Raw genomic sequence first — 15,884 nt, 5'->3', positions numbered from 1 at the left:
TTTACATTTGAAATGGTTAAAGGTAACGGTATCGTTTTAAAAAAGTGAACATATTTCGTCGATTTATACTGAAATCGGCGTAAATTATAAAAGAGAGAGAGAATAGAGAATCATAACTTTTTTACATAAGTATCACTAAATAAAAAAGTTTCGAGGGAAACGTAAGCATAAAAATTATGTGTGTATAATGTATGTATTTTAAAACTATTTTAATTACAGTATTGGATAACTCCGGTATCCGCATCCATTACACGCCGGTATTACGGACCCACGACGCCGCGTTGCTCGGTGCCGGTATCGGGGTGTCGGTACTGCACGTGATACCGCCGAAGCAGCGTGCATACCGCACTGTTGGTATATGCAGCCCGGAGTGCACTAATAGCGTAAGTATTTTGATTATCGATATTATCTTAATTTTTATAGAGAAGCAAACTTTACATAATTTATTATTAATCATTAAAACAATCAGACGTCAGAAGAGTATAACAGACGGTTTTATCGCTAAAGCAACGTCTGTCTTACTATTAATATTAATAGTGCTATATAATTGTAAATACGATAATATTAAAAATGCGAAAGTGTGTTTGAAAGTCTTTTTCGTGTCTCAAAGCGATTTAAGGATATAATTTTTATGTTAGATAATTAATTTCCCTTGGCCATTCGGCCGAAGAAAACATCGTGAAGGCGTGTCATCGTGTACAAGAATTAAAAGATGACAATAGAATAGAGACAAATAAAAATTTTACGAAGTCATGTTGTGGTGTATGCGATTCTAAAATTGTTAGTGTAAGAATTAATGGTATACCGCGGGCCGTTTAGATTTAATAATCCCATATTTAAACCGTTATACTTATACAAAAAATATATGATGTAAAAACCATCAGGAAATTTACTTCACACACAAGTGAAAGTAAAATGAAACAACGCTAAAAATAACATTAAGTAGAAATTTTATAACGACGTTCCTGTATTTGAACTTATTTTTCAATCAATGACAACGTAATAAAGCATTATTCACTTAAATACTGTCTAAAATATAACACGCCTCAGATTCTAAGAAAATTATATGTAAATAGTCTATTTCGATTTCGTCCATATTTATAAAGCTGACGTCTTGTCATAATTGTTTAATGTTACGTAAATTAATTTCATTAAATTTAATTCCAGTAATAATAATCGTGAAACTCTCACTGGAATTTATAAATGATTTAAACATCAATCACGGAGAGTGATGGATTTAAAGTCTTGGTTTTAATGGAAAATGTTGTTAAATGTGTTTTGGTTGAGTGGAAATAGTTGTCAAGGGCTTTTATACCACTTAATAAAATCAGCGCATATTGTAGTAATTTAGTTCAAATTAAAGTACCGTGCTTATAAATAATTGATTTATATTTATGGCGTTAACGTTACAATTTTTTTTTTTGTGATTGTTCACGTATCCCTTTGCAATAATCTCTCTTCTCCTTCGTCTTCTCAGTCTTCCTAACGTTGTTGTTGTTGTTGTTTTTATAATTTTAAATCATAAAAACCTTTGTTTTACAGACGATGCCAGAAGAGGGAATCAATATTGTATCAGTTCTGCTGCACGCTCATGGCACCGCTAGGAAAATTACTCTCAAACACATTAGGGGAAATGAGGAACTTCCTAAAATATCAGAGGTAAGTTTGAGATTAACGCCCTCTAGTGATTATGATATACATTAGCATAAAGCATAATGTTTTGGTTCGTTGTATTTTAATGCATTGTTCTACTATGCTCATTTTTAAGTAGATGGCATTTTAACAAATATTTTTAATTATTCCTATGTACATTGCTAGATGGCAGTTAAATGAAATAATTTAAATATTCTAATATTATGTTATAATAAAACAATATACTTAACTTTCCTATCTATCTCTATATTTTAACTTCCCTATCAACTTCTTACAAAAGTAAATAAATAATTATTATCACATTTGTCATAACTAGCTGCTACGCATACAATTTTTGTAACATTTAAGCATCATTTCTAAAAATAAATCATGACATTAATATTTTTTGGTTAACACACAGTATAAAATAAATGTATGGTTTTTCCATATTTACAGGAAAACGTATACGACGCGCGTTATCAGCAATCCCGTATCGTTCCGGGTGGCAGGCGATTCTTCAAACGCGATACACTCATAACCGAATGCACTTACGATAGTTCGGCGCGTGATAAGCCCATACTTGGCGGTTATTCCGCCATGCAGGTCAGAATGCGTCATTGGTGATTATAATTATTATTAGACATAATATCTATATATATATATATATATATCTATAAGATGTTATTAAATGAATAGCTTTAATGCTTATCAGTTGGAAACGCGAGTGAATATTAAATTAAAAAAATAGCCAACAATTAAAAAAAATTGTAATAAATTGCGAGACGATGGAATAATGTATATTGCACAGACACCTTTTTTGCTATATCTGTGACAATAAAATGTGTTTGTGTGCGTATGCATATTCAAAAAGTCAAAATTATTGAATACAAACTTACGCATTATTGTAAGAAAAACGATTAAAACTTATTTTTAATCTTATTTTAAACCCTTTTTTTAATAAATTGTTACTTTTACTATAGGAAATGTGCTTATCATTCATACTGTACTACCCTCGGACGGAACTTGCGGGCTGCTACTCTATGACGCCTGTAGTCGAGTTCTTCGAAACTTTTGGAGTCAAAGAGTTTTACGGACTCAGCATGATGCAAGTCGAGAAAATATTCCTGTCTTCAGGGTGAGTTTCTATTTATATGATTTGTTATTTTATCAACCCATGACCCTAAAATGAATGATGTTTTCAAATCGACTGTGTTTATTTTGGGTTCGCTAATTCCATGGAATTTCAATTATATATTTGATGTGTTTGATAGGGAATTGTCATTATTTTTATTGCTTCCTCCCATAAGGGACGTCGGTGACATTTTATGTAGAACGGATTTATTTTATGAATCTAAATTAATCTATATCTTAAAGTTAATTTTAGACCTAAAGAATTAAGCGGTGACCATAAGCTGTAGATGATTTTGCAATCAAGTTTGTTTTTCTGTGATTTCGCACTCATGTAAAATTAAATGAATTATAATAGTCAGTGACGTCAAAGTTTTACTCAGCTTTATCAAAAAATTAAAACGTCCACTTACAATCTTGGTTTTACCTAATTTTACCTGCAGCAGGTTTGGTGTTTACTTATGCAAATATTGTAAATGAGTCATTAATATAAATTCATTCGGGGTTATGGCGTGATTGTTAATTACTGGGACCAGATTATTTTCTTGGGTGTTGAATAATTTTTTTTTTCATATTTATCATATTTGTACACACACTTTTGGTTTACAATCTTTGTATGAAAATCTTATTAATATGAAACACTGCAAACATTTATAAATATATGTATGTTAGGAATCCATAGAATATTAAAAAATTTAAGTTGACAATTTCAAAAGTGTTAAAAATGCAACTACGGAGCCTTCTCTTCTCTGTAGGAGCTGCATTCCGAACCGGTGGTAAATAATTTGTATTTTGACGAAAGCGCTTTTGAAAATAGTCTAATTGAAAGAATATAATAGTTTGAGTTTGAGATTTTTTAACTTTTCTAAAAGGACAATTTTCATACAAAAATAATCATCATCATCTGGGACACAGGCCTCCTATGAGGGTTCAGGCCATAATCCACCACGCTGGGTAAGTGCGGGTTGACAGATGTCACAAAACAAAAAAACAAAAATAATACGTTAATCTTATTCCAGGAACTTGGAAGGCTTGCCACAAGAAATCGAAGGCGATATAAGTGCACTGCAGGGAGATGACCAAGGAGTTGGTTTAATGAGTAAGTAATATAACTAATATGTATGTTGTTAATTATATCTAAAGTATCTTAAATAAATCGTGATTTACCTGTTGTGTAAGGTTCAACAACTTTGTTGTACACCGCCCATGATCTTATGCAGAGGTAGGTTCTCTGGAAGCGTTATCTGATTTAATTGGGGGGAAGGTATTGAAGAGGACGAATAAAGAAATGAAAAGGGGGGAGGTTTAGGAAAGGAATACGAGCCTTAATTTCGAATCGCAGCTAACAATTTAAACTATTTTTGGGACTAAAGCCCCAGAGTTAAAACTTTATTTTTTTAACATATTCGGATTCATATAAGTCAATACTTAATAATCAATTAGGCGTTCCTTCGAATAAGTTAGAATTAACATTTAATGTTAAAATTTTTGCCTTTTCCGTATGTTGTGTGTTGATGCTATACAGGATAAGTTCCTTATAAGGAGGCACCATCAATTGGTGTAATATTATTAGATAAATCTATCAACTTTCAACAATCTTATGATGTAGTTAATTTAGTTTAGTTGGCCTCGTAACACCATTCAGCGTTTTTCGATACACCAGATAGTTTCGGATGTTGCCTACTACGCCCAGGTGACCCTGTTCTGTAGAAACTATTTGTGTTTACGTATACCTAAACTTTATTAAGATTATTATGTACATATACTTATTTAAGGTATATGTCCACAGAGGGTCTAGTAATAAAGGAGCCCCCAGAATTCCGCAACAAGACTTTTATGGCGCATTTAAACGAAATGCCTTGGTCCGAGCCTTTACTGACGGAACAAATTGAAAAGACGCTATATCGAGGCTGGCACATGACGTTTTGTAAGAAGAGAGACGATAGTTGGGGAGCGGTGAGTACCTTTTATATTAGAGCCTCTTGTCATATAGGCTTGGTTAAAAGTAATGTATGTACTAATATAGACTATAATTTATCTAAATCAATATTTAGTCCTTAACCGTAAGTTCAGTTTATGCCTGTAGAATAATTTGAATCCGTCTTCACGAGCTCATGTATAAAAGTAGTGGCATATAAAGATGAACATAATTTAAGTTTTTCTGTTAATGTCAAAGTTATTTAATAGGATTACCATACAACTTTACTTTTTCCAATATAGATCTTGTCTTAACTAATTAACTGATATTATAAAGTCTAATAATACAAATGTGTTTGTTTATCTGTCTTTGCTTCACGTCGCAACAAGGCGATTTGACAATTTAAATTTAAATTTCTGGGGCTGTTTATGTGATCGGGCTTTCGTAGGCTTTATTTGATTATTTTAAATGAATATGTTACTTTAAGATGACATATCTACCATGTTACAACTTTCCTTATATATAAGTTCGATTTATTTTGAGTCAGGTAATATAACGATGGACATGTTACATACCAACAATATTGTATTTGGTTTACATTTAACAATGGCAATGGGCGTTTAATAGCCGTACGTACTCTTTTACTCACATATCACCTGACTTTCGTATTTTAATTTTAGAGCATGTACAACGTAACTATATCTTAAAACACACATATTTTATTTCAGCCAATCCAAATTCAAAATTACCCCAACTACACGAGATTATCAAGTAATGACGCGTCCGAAAAATCCTGCCATTACAAGAGTGTCCGACTTCCTTCAGTCACGGGAGCAACCGGCGATGCTTCTAGAATAAATAGTATATCCGCCATCTTAATTCTAACCTCTCTGTTCATCGCGCGGTAACAATCTGTTAATGTTAAACCCATTGTTGTTTTTCGTTGTGAGTTTAAAAAACGAGAGCTTTTATTGTTTTGAGTGAGTTTTCAAGTAAAATAGGCTTGTAAAGTATTATTATTAGTTCATGCCAAATACGTTTCGTATTTTATCTGTGCAGTTTTTAATTTATTGACGAATTAATTTGTGGCTGGAGTCTATTGCGAACAATGCATTGAAATGTTGTATACTGTATTATTTTAGTTAATGTTTTTGTGATTTTTGTACTTATGCGAATTTGCTCACGAAAACTTTGACTTGTGTCGTGACTGTGTGAATGTTTTATAGGTGATAAACGATACCAAATGGTATTATTTTATAGTATTTACAATTAATATACTGACTGATTCGTCTCAATTTTCCTTGTATATAATATCTATCAATGTTTCCACTTAATATTTTTGCTATATATATATTTTTGTATAAATACTCCTTAGTTAATGGTTCGATTTTCCAACCAGTTCCCTGAAGCTTCATCTTTCTTTTATTTCTATTTAAAATTACGTTCTCATGCTTAATTATGATTGATTTGAGATTATTTGAATTCGAAGTTGTAATGAAAAATTCTATTCTATAAATGATATCTGAATGTGTGTTGTTTTTCAAATGTAAGTACTTGCAATGCATTCCTCTAAGCTTCTAACAAAAATTTGAATTATAAAATGATTCATGGTTCATAATAAAAATTAAATTAAAACGATTTGCTGTTACATCGATCACACATTAAATAAATATATCTACCCGTAAAATAATATTCATAAGACTTAACATTCAATTAGGGCTGTGCTACATAGGCTCTCCATACTTTTACAACTACCTTCTAATTATATTGAAATCTCTTACTTTATAACCTTTACAAATTTTTAAAGGTAGTTGTGAAACATAATATTTGAAACGAACAATGTTTTCGAGTCATTCTTTTTAGGTTTATTGCATTTTGCTATAATTTATATTTTTCTAAGGTATAGTTATAAGTATACGCTTAGTAATTAAGGTTTATTTATTTAAAAGTCAATATAATGTGTTTTATTATTTGAATAATTGTTTTATTTGAGATGCTTTAAAAAGAAATCGTATGACGTCGCTTACTCAAGAATTAATAAAAAATCTAATTATATTATAAGCCAGCGTCTCCATTGTTTTCCGAACAATCTTTTGCTTCGCTTAGATTTTATAAGCCAACCACTCCATTGTTTATTAGGTACTATCAAGCTCTTGCTTCGCTTAGGTTTTACAACGAAAGATTATTTCCAAATATGGGCAAAAAGGTTTAATCATATAGTAAATAAACAGTCCTAATGATTCTGTGATTCACAGGAAAATAACATGTGATTAATAAAATCATTCAATCAGTTTATCAGTCAGCTTAGAGGCATTGATGGTGATGATGATAATGTTGATGATGATAAAAAAACAACAAAGAATCATTATGTCAATAATTTTATTTATAAAAAATACGAGAAAATTTTTATTAAGTATTAAGAATACAATGATTGACATACACACAATACATAAACCATTCCTTCGGAACGTAATAAGTCCTGTTTTAATACCAATTGAGATAATAGGTATACAAGGTAAATTTATAGTGTTTACAATAGACGGATATCACTAATGAAGATTACGTAATGCAATTAAAAGCATCGTCCATTTATACAACATAATAATAGCAGCAAGATTTAACACATACATATCTGAATATTTCCCATCAAATTAATATCCTCTATATGATCTGTACCTATATTGTTTATAAGAACTTGTTTGACTCGGTTGTTGCGACGGAGTTTGCTTAGTTTGATTTTCTGTTTTAGGCTGATTATTATCATTAACGGTGCCGAATTTAGATGTCAAATCGTTCGACTGATTATTTGGTTGAATGTTGACATTTGCATTGGATGGGTTACTCGAAGATGGGTCGAATGGGATGAATGGGTTAGGCCTTTGTTCGTAGGTCTGTGGATTGCGGCGGCTTTCTTCTAGAGCCTTCCAATTTATGTACCAGAAGGGCTGCTTATCGACTGGTAACTTGCTGATTCTTTTGACTAATTCTACATCGCCTTTGGCTTCTATGGGTAAAGGCAGCGGTGTACCATCATCACCAAATCTAGAAAATAAGTAAATGTTAGAATCTTTTTTTCCTATAATGTATTGAAGTAAGCTACGCAACACAAGTAACAAAACATTACAGTCGAATCGATAACCTTATTTAGAGTCGGTTAAAACTAGGAACTCATGTTACTAATCACTTATAAAGGTAAATTAAAATTCCCATTTAGTGTTTTTTGCACTATCCGTCATCGATGTCTTCGATGAGGTTGGATGGGCACTTTTATCACCAATTGTAACTAACTTCTCGTTTGCGATGTCATTGAAAAATTACCTGCATAATATTATGTGTGACCGCTACCTTGGTAAAGTGACTGACGCGCGAGCTTAAAACGGGGAGATCCTGGGTTCGATTCCCGCATAAAAAAGTAAAAAAAAGTCTCGGTCTGGCAGGACACAGAAGGCTGATCAAATACTTGTCCTTAATGAAAATCTGCCCCATACACACAGTGACAGTGACACGGGACTTCACCTTTTATTTAATATTATGTTAGTCATACATTGCTTTAAATAGAACGTGTTTGCCAACTTTTCCTGTATCGCAACAAAACGAACAATATACCATCAGAATAAAACCATATAATACCTGTTACCGAGGTCGTCTTCACTCGTTTTGTTCTCTAGCTCTGGAAAACCGATCGGCCTGAATCCTGCGAAGGTAGGTCGTTGACCCGCCACCAAATTCACTGTCACCAGCAGACATACCGTCTTCCACAAAAACATATTCTGCAACATGGAGTATTGAATGAAATTGTGTCGTTTTATTTATTTATGGAAATAAACATTTTGTCAGAAGGTTATTTAACACTTATCGGTTATTTACAATGACATTTTATGTTTATAATAGCTCTACTCTATTTTGATTTGAAATAATATCAACTAATTAACTTTTGACATTTGCAATTATATATAATTTATAAACACTGATTAGATAGAAACGTACCTAGGCTATGAATATGACATGGTATTATAATATTGAAGCTGGGTAATTATTATCTACAAAGATGGTCACCGGGAATGACCTGGAGAGTTGAAAACCCACTGAGCTATCGATTAACAATACTAAACAAAATTCAGTCGATCTCAGAACCTCCTTCGTCTTGGGATCGATGGTATATTTGTATACCTAATTAGAGTGCTAACCCCGGCTCTCTCAGACTTGGACTAATGCAAGCGGAGATAGATTCTATTACAAGTGGTGACAAGAGTAAATAGTAAAAATGAAAGCTTCATTATATCTTTTAGGATTAGGACGAAATTTTTTACTGAATATTTATATAAAGCTAACTAATAAATACTATTCTATTTCAATAAATACACATCGATATTCACCTACCTCTGTATTGAAATTAAATATAAGTACAAAAAAACATCAAGCTGATGCAACAACAATCACGAAAAAACCCGATGAAATATAATTAACTCTAAACCGATTCACATAGGGTATAAACTTATAACTTATAATGTTTATAAACAAACTCTCACCACCGATTATAATCCGACGGAACCGCAGCAACGATAGCAATTGATAATATTTTTGTCACACACGCTTTATATAAATATTAACAGTGACGAAAGAATTATTTAGAATTATACATAAGTATACATCTGTTAGTCACAACGGTGTAAATCCAACTGGTTATTCCGTTCGATGCAAAAACACTGCCGATAAGTTTCCCGTTACGCGAGATAATTTTATTATGATGAGTAGACCGATTAAAGTAATAAAACGTTCATATGTTAAATAAACTATATGCAGATATTATTTTTTTTTATTTTTATTGAATTTCATTGAACAAAAAGTTTGGTTGTGTGAGATTAATATAATCTACTAGTTGCGCCCCGCGGTTTCACCCGCGTAAGTCCATATAGGAATATCGGGATAAAAAGTTGCCTATATGTTATTCCAGTTGTCCAGCTGTCTCTGTACCAAATTTCATTGCAATTGGTTCAGTAGTTTTTGCGTGAAAGAGCAACAAACACACACACATATCTTTACAAACTTTCGCATCATAATATTAGAAGTGGGTTATAATTTTTCAAATATATTCTCATATGATTATGTAGTAGATATAGTTTTATCTCAATTTACATATACGCAAAACCTTTATAACTTCTAACCACTGACAGTAAATTGATTTAGCTATAACAATGGCGTAATAATTGACAAATCATTAAATCCTATGTTTTTTTTACATATTGTGTCTTCTCTACGTCTGTACCTAATTAAAATCACTTAGTATGTTATTACGTAACACATACTACGAATATTATTTGTAGCGCATACAAACAAACAAACTCTTCATACTAACTATATTTTATACATGAGTGGTAAATGCTACTATGTCACGACTATTCAAAAGCGCTTCTAGAAGAAATTTAATTCAAAATTTAAATGTTTAATTTGCCTTTGACGGCCAGCAACAATTACTCTTTAATTAGGTGCCGCTATAAGCATGGACAAAAATCTAAATACCTGCAAGTGTTATTTTTTAAGCTATTTACCTAATTGTGTTATAATATATTTCACGATTGAGTATACACCATTATTTATATAATAGGTAGGTACATCTATATTCTGATATGTTTATATTACACAGTATCCACGTTGTTCCTTACCTCGCTTTACCGTGGCATATTATGTTTGCATGGATAAAGATTGAGGAAAATTGGTAAAAAATCCACCTACCTTTCAAGTTTTGCATATTATGTACAAAGCTGGACTTGGCGATACAGTTACCGCGTATTTTGTTTGAAGTATACAACCACTTCAATACTTGTCACAAAGTTAATATAATAATAGTTCATAATTCTGTATTGTTCTGCACCGAACTTGGCGTGCCGTGTTCTGCTGTACCGTGCTCTGTCGTACTTTGCCGTGCCGTGCTCTGCCGTACTTTGCCGTGCCGTGCTCTGCCGTGTCGTGTCGTGCCACAGATAAAATTACAGCACTTTATTATGCTTATTGAAATATTACAAAAAAATAATACAATCGTTGTGGTCATATTTCTTAAGTAATCCATTGGTCCCCTATTCGTCCTAGTAACAATATTTTATAACCAAGCAAATCGGAGTTCTGTGGTCTGTCAGAAACAGACTGTGAAAGATAGTTGCTATCGAAGATCGAATCTCGGACCGGTCTGTTAGATAAATATACTTAATTAAAATAATTAAAATAATCAATTGGTTGTTTCTGTCAAACTGAAATAAATCAAAAAGTCTGTGAAAGTTTTGTGCTTTAAGTTACATATATATTTCAACCTTGAATTGTTGAACAATTTAACAAAAATAAGGAAAACTTTGTTGTTTGAAACTTTAGAATCGCTTACATTTAAGTACCCACTTCTTAAAAATGCAAATATTGTGCCTTTGGGAAGCGATATTGCTTTTATTTTTCTTATCTGTCACTCCATTAAGAACACACATCGAAAGGGATGAAAACAAAAATATTTCATTTTTATTACGTAATCTTAATATATTTCCAAATAAGTAAATATTATAATACATCATTTACAGTGGCCGTTAATATTTCTAAATAAATCATTTCTCTTTTATAGTTCAATAGACTAGATTTACAAAAATAACATTAAAACTGATGCGTATAGCTTCCAAATTAATTCGGGTTAAACACAACATAAAATAAATGTAAAGTAACCAAGTGGAAGATTAATCTCTGGAGTACGATCGAGTTAGATCCAGAGTCGTCCTGAACTTCTTTGCAGCATTTTGTACCTATTTCAACAACTTTGGGATAAAAATCCGTCCAAAATTCAAACGCTTTGTAATTCACCGTCTGCGCTGTGCTCATTGTAAAATTTTGCCTGTCTATTATAAAGAAACCTGGCTTCTCTTCTTCAAAAGGATCCCATTGAATGATCACGCCCGAATTCGTGGGATTAGAGAACCAAACGAAGTTCGACCACATTTTCATAACAATTTCCGATATGCTTTTGTCTCTGTAATCCCATTTCGTCAAATCTTCCGGCAATGCCAAATGGGGTAAACCAAATGTAAAAATTAAATCGAAATTATGAGGGACTGCTACCCAATCCGGGATGCCGTCGTTAGCTACATCTGAAAAGGGCTTTAAATCGAAACGATATAGATACACTGGAGCATGTTTACTTATATACTTTGCAAGCTGGTAAGTCGTGGCTCCGTACACTTTATCAGTGTAGAACTCCAGAAACAATTTTCTCAAAACAGTCTCGTTCTTGGTTGGTGGAATTGGCTTGTAAAAAAATGCAACTGCCTCCTGTATGTGATGTTGGTTTGTAAAACATGAACTGTTATCAACTGTTATATCAGAAAGAATAACTTCTTCCCGCATTACATCGAACTCTCTTTGACTTATCCCTGAATCTTCATTACCATCTTTATCGAGCAGTAAAGCATCTTCCATGTTAGTAAAGCCAGTCAATATTGGTACGGGACTGAATATTCCCTCTTTGAACATTTTGCTTGGAAGATCTGTGAGAAATGGAAGAGATATATTGCTGAAACCGTTATCGACTAAAGGTTTCCAGTCAGCTAGCGGTTCCCCGATATCCAATAGCGCTTGATAATTAACCCGTCTAAGACAATCCAGTAATTGATATGTGGGTTTTCGGAAGCAACTAAATGCGTTTGCAACCTTGTCGACTGTAATCAGTTCTTTTCTTGCGATGTTGACGGTGTCAGGAGACAGAACATTGCCACTCATAGCTATAGCTTTCTGGAAAAGTCCCGAGGAATAAGACGAAATCAAATGAAGTCCAACGCTCACAGCACCCGCGTCGTGACCAAATATACAGACATTTTCGGGATCACCTCCAAAACTTTCAATGTTGTTCTTAACCCAATTTAATGCAGCGACCTGGTCTAATAAGCCGAAATTGCCGGGCGCTTCGTTATCTAGCGTAGAGAAAAATCCGAATATATTCAAGCGGTACGCCACTGAAACAAATATTACCTGAAAGTACGAAAACGTTATTGAATTTAAGAAAACATTTCTATGTCAATATTTATTTAAACATGTTAAGCATAAATATTGTAACGTAGATAATGTGTAATCATCATTTGAATTTTGTAGGGAAAAACACCTCATTATCATTCATGTTAATTGAAATCAATAATTAATTTCAAGATGAATACCTTTTGTTTGAGTACCAGGTGAAAAGGATTAATGTAATTTGGACTTCCCCGAACGAAATTACCCCCATGAAACCATACCATGGTGGGGTAACCTTCCACTTTCACATCTGCAACAAATAGAAAAATATTCGATCAAAACATTTCTCAATAGAGAGAACACTTTTGCTTCAGCTTAAAGATTAACACAGAAGTAGGAATTAATTATTTTTTATAAGCAAGAAAAATCTTTAATAATAATCTAATTATTAATGTCTAAGACAGATTTAAACAGACCCTTAATTTATTCTGCTGAATAAATTTCCATTAACATAACGCTAAATAATCATAGGGTACTTGTATAAGGTAATATCATACGTCATAATATGTGATATAGTTATGCTAATCCGTAGTTCTCAAATTAAATACCATTGGGAAAACTATCCACGATACCAATCAATGTATGTACTAATTAAGTCATTAATCAAGCTTTCTCTTTGATATTATCTAAGTCTGTATCCCGTAGGAATATCGGAATAAAAAGTTACCTATGTGTTATTTCAGTTGTCCAGCTGTCTACTTACCAAATTGTATTGCAATCGGTTCAGTAGTTATTGCGTGAAAGAGCAACAAACACACACACACATCCTTACAAACTTTCCCATTTATAATATTAGTAGGATAGGATTAAGTATGATTTATATTCTCTAACAAGCTTGTTTTCTTATTATTTGATAAGAGTCTTGTTATACTCTTCTACACATATGCGTTTATTAAGAAAATGTATCACATTCGAATGATATTTAACAATTTTAATATTATTTTTTTTTTTAATAAGGTACCTAATTGTATTACAAAAGTTCTGAGTAAAAATGAGTAAAAATTTACGAAACGAAATTGGAATGGAGATAAAATTATTTCCAGACAATGATACTATAGCCACATCGCCAATACTGAGTTTATCCTTTGACTAATGACAAGTGCAGTACTACAATTTTTGTCTAATTTTAAAGCAATAAAGTTTCGTTCTCCAGAAAAAATTGCTAAAACTACGGTGCTACTTATATTTTATATAATATCACTGGCCATTAAACAAAATTTTCCAATAAGCATTAAAAACAATCTAAACAATCTTACATTTGATTGCTATGGGGGCAGTACCGATTTTTCTATGGGGCAGTTATATTTAAAAGTTTGCACGTCAACATTGTTGTTTAGAAGCATTATATTTTGATATAATTTTCTTATGTTTACTCCAAAAGTCTAAACTTTCCATATATAAAGCCTCAAATTAATCACTCGCTAGTAGACGTCTGTCACGTGTTATAAAAATCGCACAAATGATTGCGTGTCATATAAAGAAATGCTCAACAATCCAACATATGTTGCTACAATGAATTTCCCTTTCTTTAATGCATGTCAAATTTAGGTCACGAATGAGAAGGTAGATTAAGGTTAGGTTGACTCAAAGTGCTTAACGAGTATGCTATTGGCACGGAATTCTTGCATTAATGACTCAAATTTATTCAGCGTTGTAAAGCTCGGTCTGCAATGTTTGACATGTCTATATTTATCACCATTTGATGAAATTCAGGTCAGCGATATTCAAGCATTTATTTGTGTTCAACTCTGACCTGTCTAGGACAGACTCTTTAAGTGGTTTATTTAGTCATTGCTCTATAATGGCAATATATTTGATTATATTGAAAATTTAGATTATATTTGTTTGTATTTTTAGATTCAACCTTTTACCCGAGGGCTACACAAGCTTAATACAATACTTAGTGTTATAGTAGTAATACGTTAAGGCATATATATTATATCCAATGCATTAGAAATATCAGAAAAATGTATATCGTTTAGATGATTATTTGATAGTGAATTGAAAACACCGTGTCAATATATGTACGGGCAAAGATTTTTGTCAAATTATTTTTCAAGCAACACAGTAATTTAATAGTGATCTATTTTTAGCAAATTCAATAGATTTTCTGTAAATTGCGTGTTCTTATTTCTTAGCGATGCGATAGCGATTTCTTATCCAAAGATTATATAGACATATTATGAAGGGAAACCTATTACTTAAATATATTCATTATTATAATAACTTGAATAAATACTTTTAAATGACGAACACAAAAACGAATTTAAGAAGTTTGAAATAAATCTGTACTAGCAATTTGTAACGCTAATCTTAAAAAGTTCAGAAATTTTGAGCCAAAAAGAATAATCTTTAAGCGATTATTTTAATATGGGCAATAAAGAACAAAATAAATGGATATTTAAAAGTTCGAAACCCTTTCTTAAATCTCTTGTAAATAAAATGGACACCGCACTCGTAAAGTTTGGTAGATTCAACGTCAGTAACCCATTTCGTGGACACGATTTATAAAACTGTAAAATTGAAAATGTAAATAATAAAATATATTATTATGCCAAAGATTTAAAGGAAACCTTTGGTAAAGAGTTTCTACTGTCTAAACAATTGACTAATTATAATAGTACTGTAATTCTTTTATAATGAGGATTTAAAATTCCAATATAAAAGTTCTTATTTCATTCTTTACTATGTTTTATACTAACTGCGCCGTGCGGTTTTAACTGCGATCAAACCCACGGGCAAAAGTAAGTATTTCCATAGCTTATGCGTTATTTTGGTATGTCAGATATTTCGTCACAGTCAAATAACGTCAATTATCCGTTCTGAAAGAGTAACATAAATGTATACATACATTCATCCTCACAATCAGTCATATCTATAATATGTATATGATAATATCCGAAATGATGTACATTATTATTATATTAAAATAAATTCTATCACAACTAAACGTATTGTGATTAAAATCATTCTAAAACATTTCAAATGTGTATGAGCTTTGTAATATTAATTTGTACTGTTTATTTTCCTCCATATAAAGGCTATTTCTTTATCGTTCCGGGAAATGTGAATCGATTATGGAAAATTGCATAAAATTATAAATGAGAAATTTTGAAAGAATAGAAAAAATTTGATCACGAGGCAGGATTCGAACCTGCGTATCTTGCCTAAC

The 15,884-nt window shown here is 32.0% G+C and overlaps 2 protein-coding genes across 3 annotated transcripts in view; one reads left to right on the top strand and one right to left on the bottom strand.

Moving 5' to 3' along the window:
- The window catches only part of LOC119839891 (MOXD1 homolog 1-like), a 58,612-nt gene extending 51,960 nt beyond the window's left edge, over positions 1–6,652 (top strand). Inside the window, exons 6-12 of one of the 2 annotated variants that reach the window (XM_038366324.1) lie at positions 220–383; positions 1,543–1,659; positions 2,089–2,235; positions 2,613–2,767; positions 3,780–3,859; positions 4,550–4,716; positions 5,407–6,652. In XM_038366324.1, the coding sequence (XP_038222252.1) occupies positions 220–383; positions 1,543–1,659; positions 2,089–2,235; positions 2,613–2,767; positions 3,780–3,859; positions 4,550–4,716; positions 5,407–5,586 (1,010 nt within the window). In that variant the 3' untranslated portion in view covers positions 5,587–6,652. The remainder of the gene's footprint in view (positions 1–219; positions 384–1,542; positions 1,660–2,088; positions 2,236–2,612; positions 2,768–3,779; positions 3,860–4,549; positions 4,717–5,406) is intronic. The other variant, XM_038366323.1, reaches the window with a different exon arrangement.
- Positions 6,653–7,071: 419 nt separating this feature from the next.
- Positions 7,072–15,884, bottom strand: part of LOC119839926 (carboxylesterase 1E-like) — an 18,187-nt gene continuing 9,374 nt past the window's right edge. Inside the window, exons 2-5 of the mRNA XM_038366374.1 lie at positions 12,856–12,962; positions 11,435–12,673; positions 8,309–8,448; positions 7,072–7,720 (exon numbers count right to left, since the gene is read on the bottom strand). Of these exons, the coding sequence (XP_038222302.1) occupies positions 7,330–7,720; positions 8,309–8,448; positions 11,435–12,673; positions 12,856–12,962 (1,877 nt within the window). The 3' untranslated portion in view covers positions 7,072–7,329. The remainder of the gene's footprint in view (positions 7,721–8,308; positions 8,449–11,434; positions 12,674–12,855; positions 12,963–15,884) is intronic.

This window comes from Zerene cesonia, chromosome 5, assembly GCF_012273895.1.
Source record: "Zerene cesonia ecotype Mississippi chromosome 5, Zerene_cesonia_1.1, whole genome shotgun sequence".
Lineage (NCBI taxonomy): Eukaryota > Metazoa > Arthropoda > Insecta > Lepidoptera > Pieridae > Zerene > Zerene cesonia.
The sequence above is the reverse complement of the archived record's forward strand: the minus strand, read 5'-3'. Positions and strand labels throughout refer to the sequence as shown.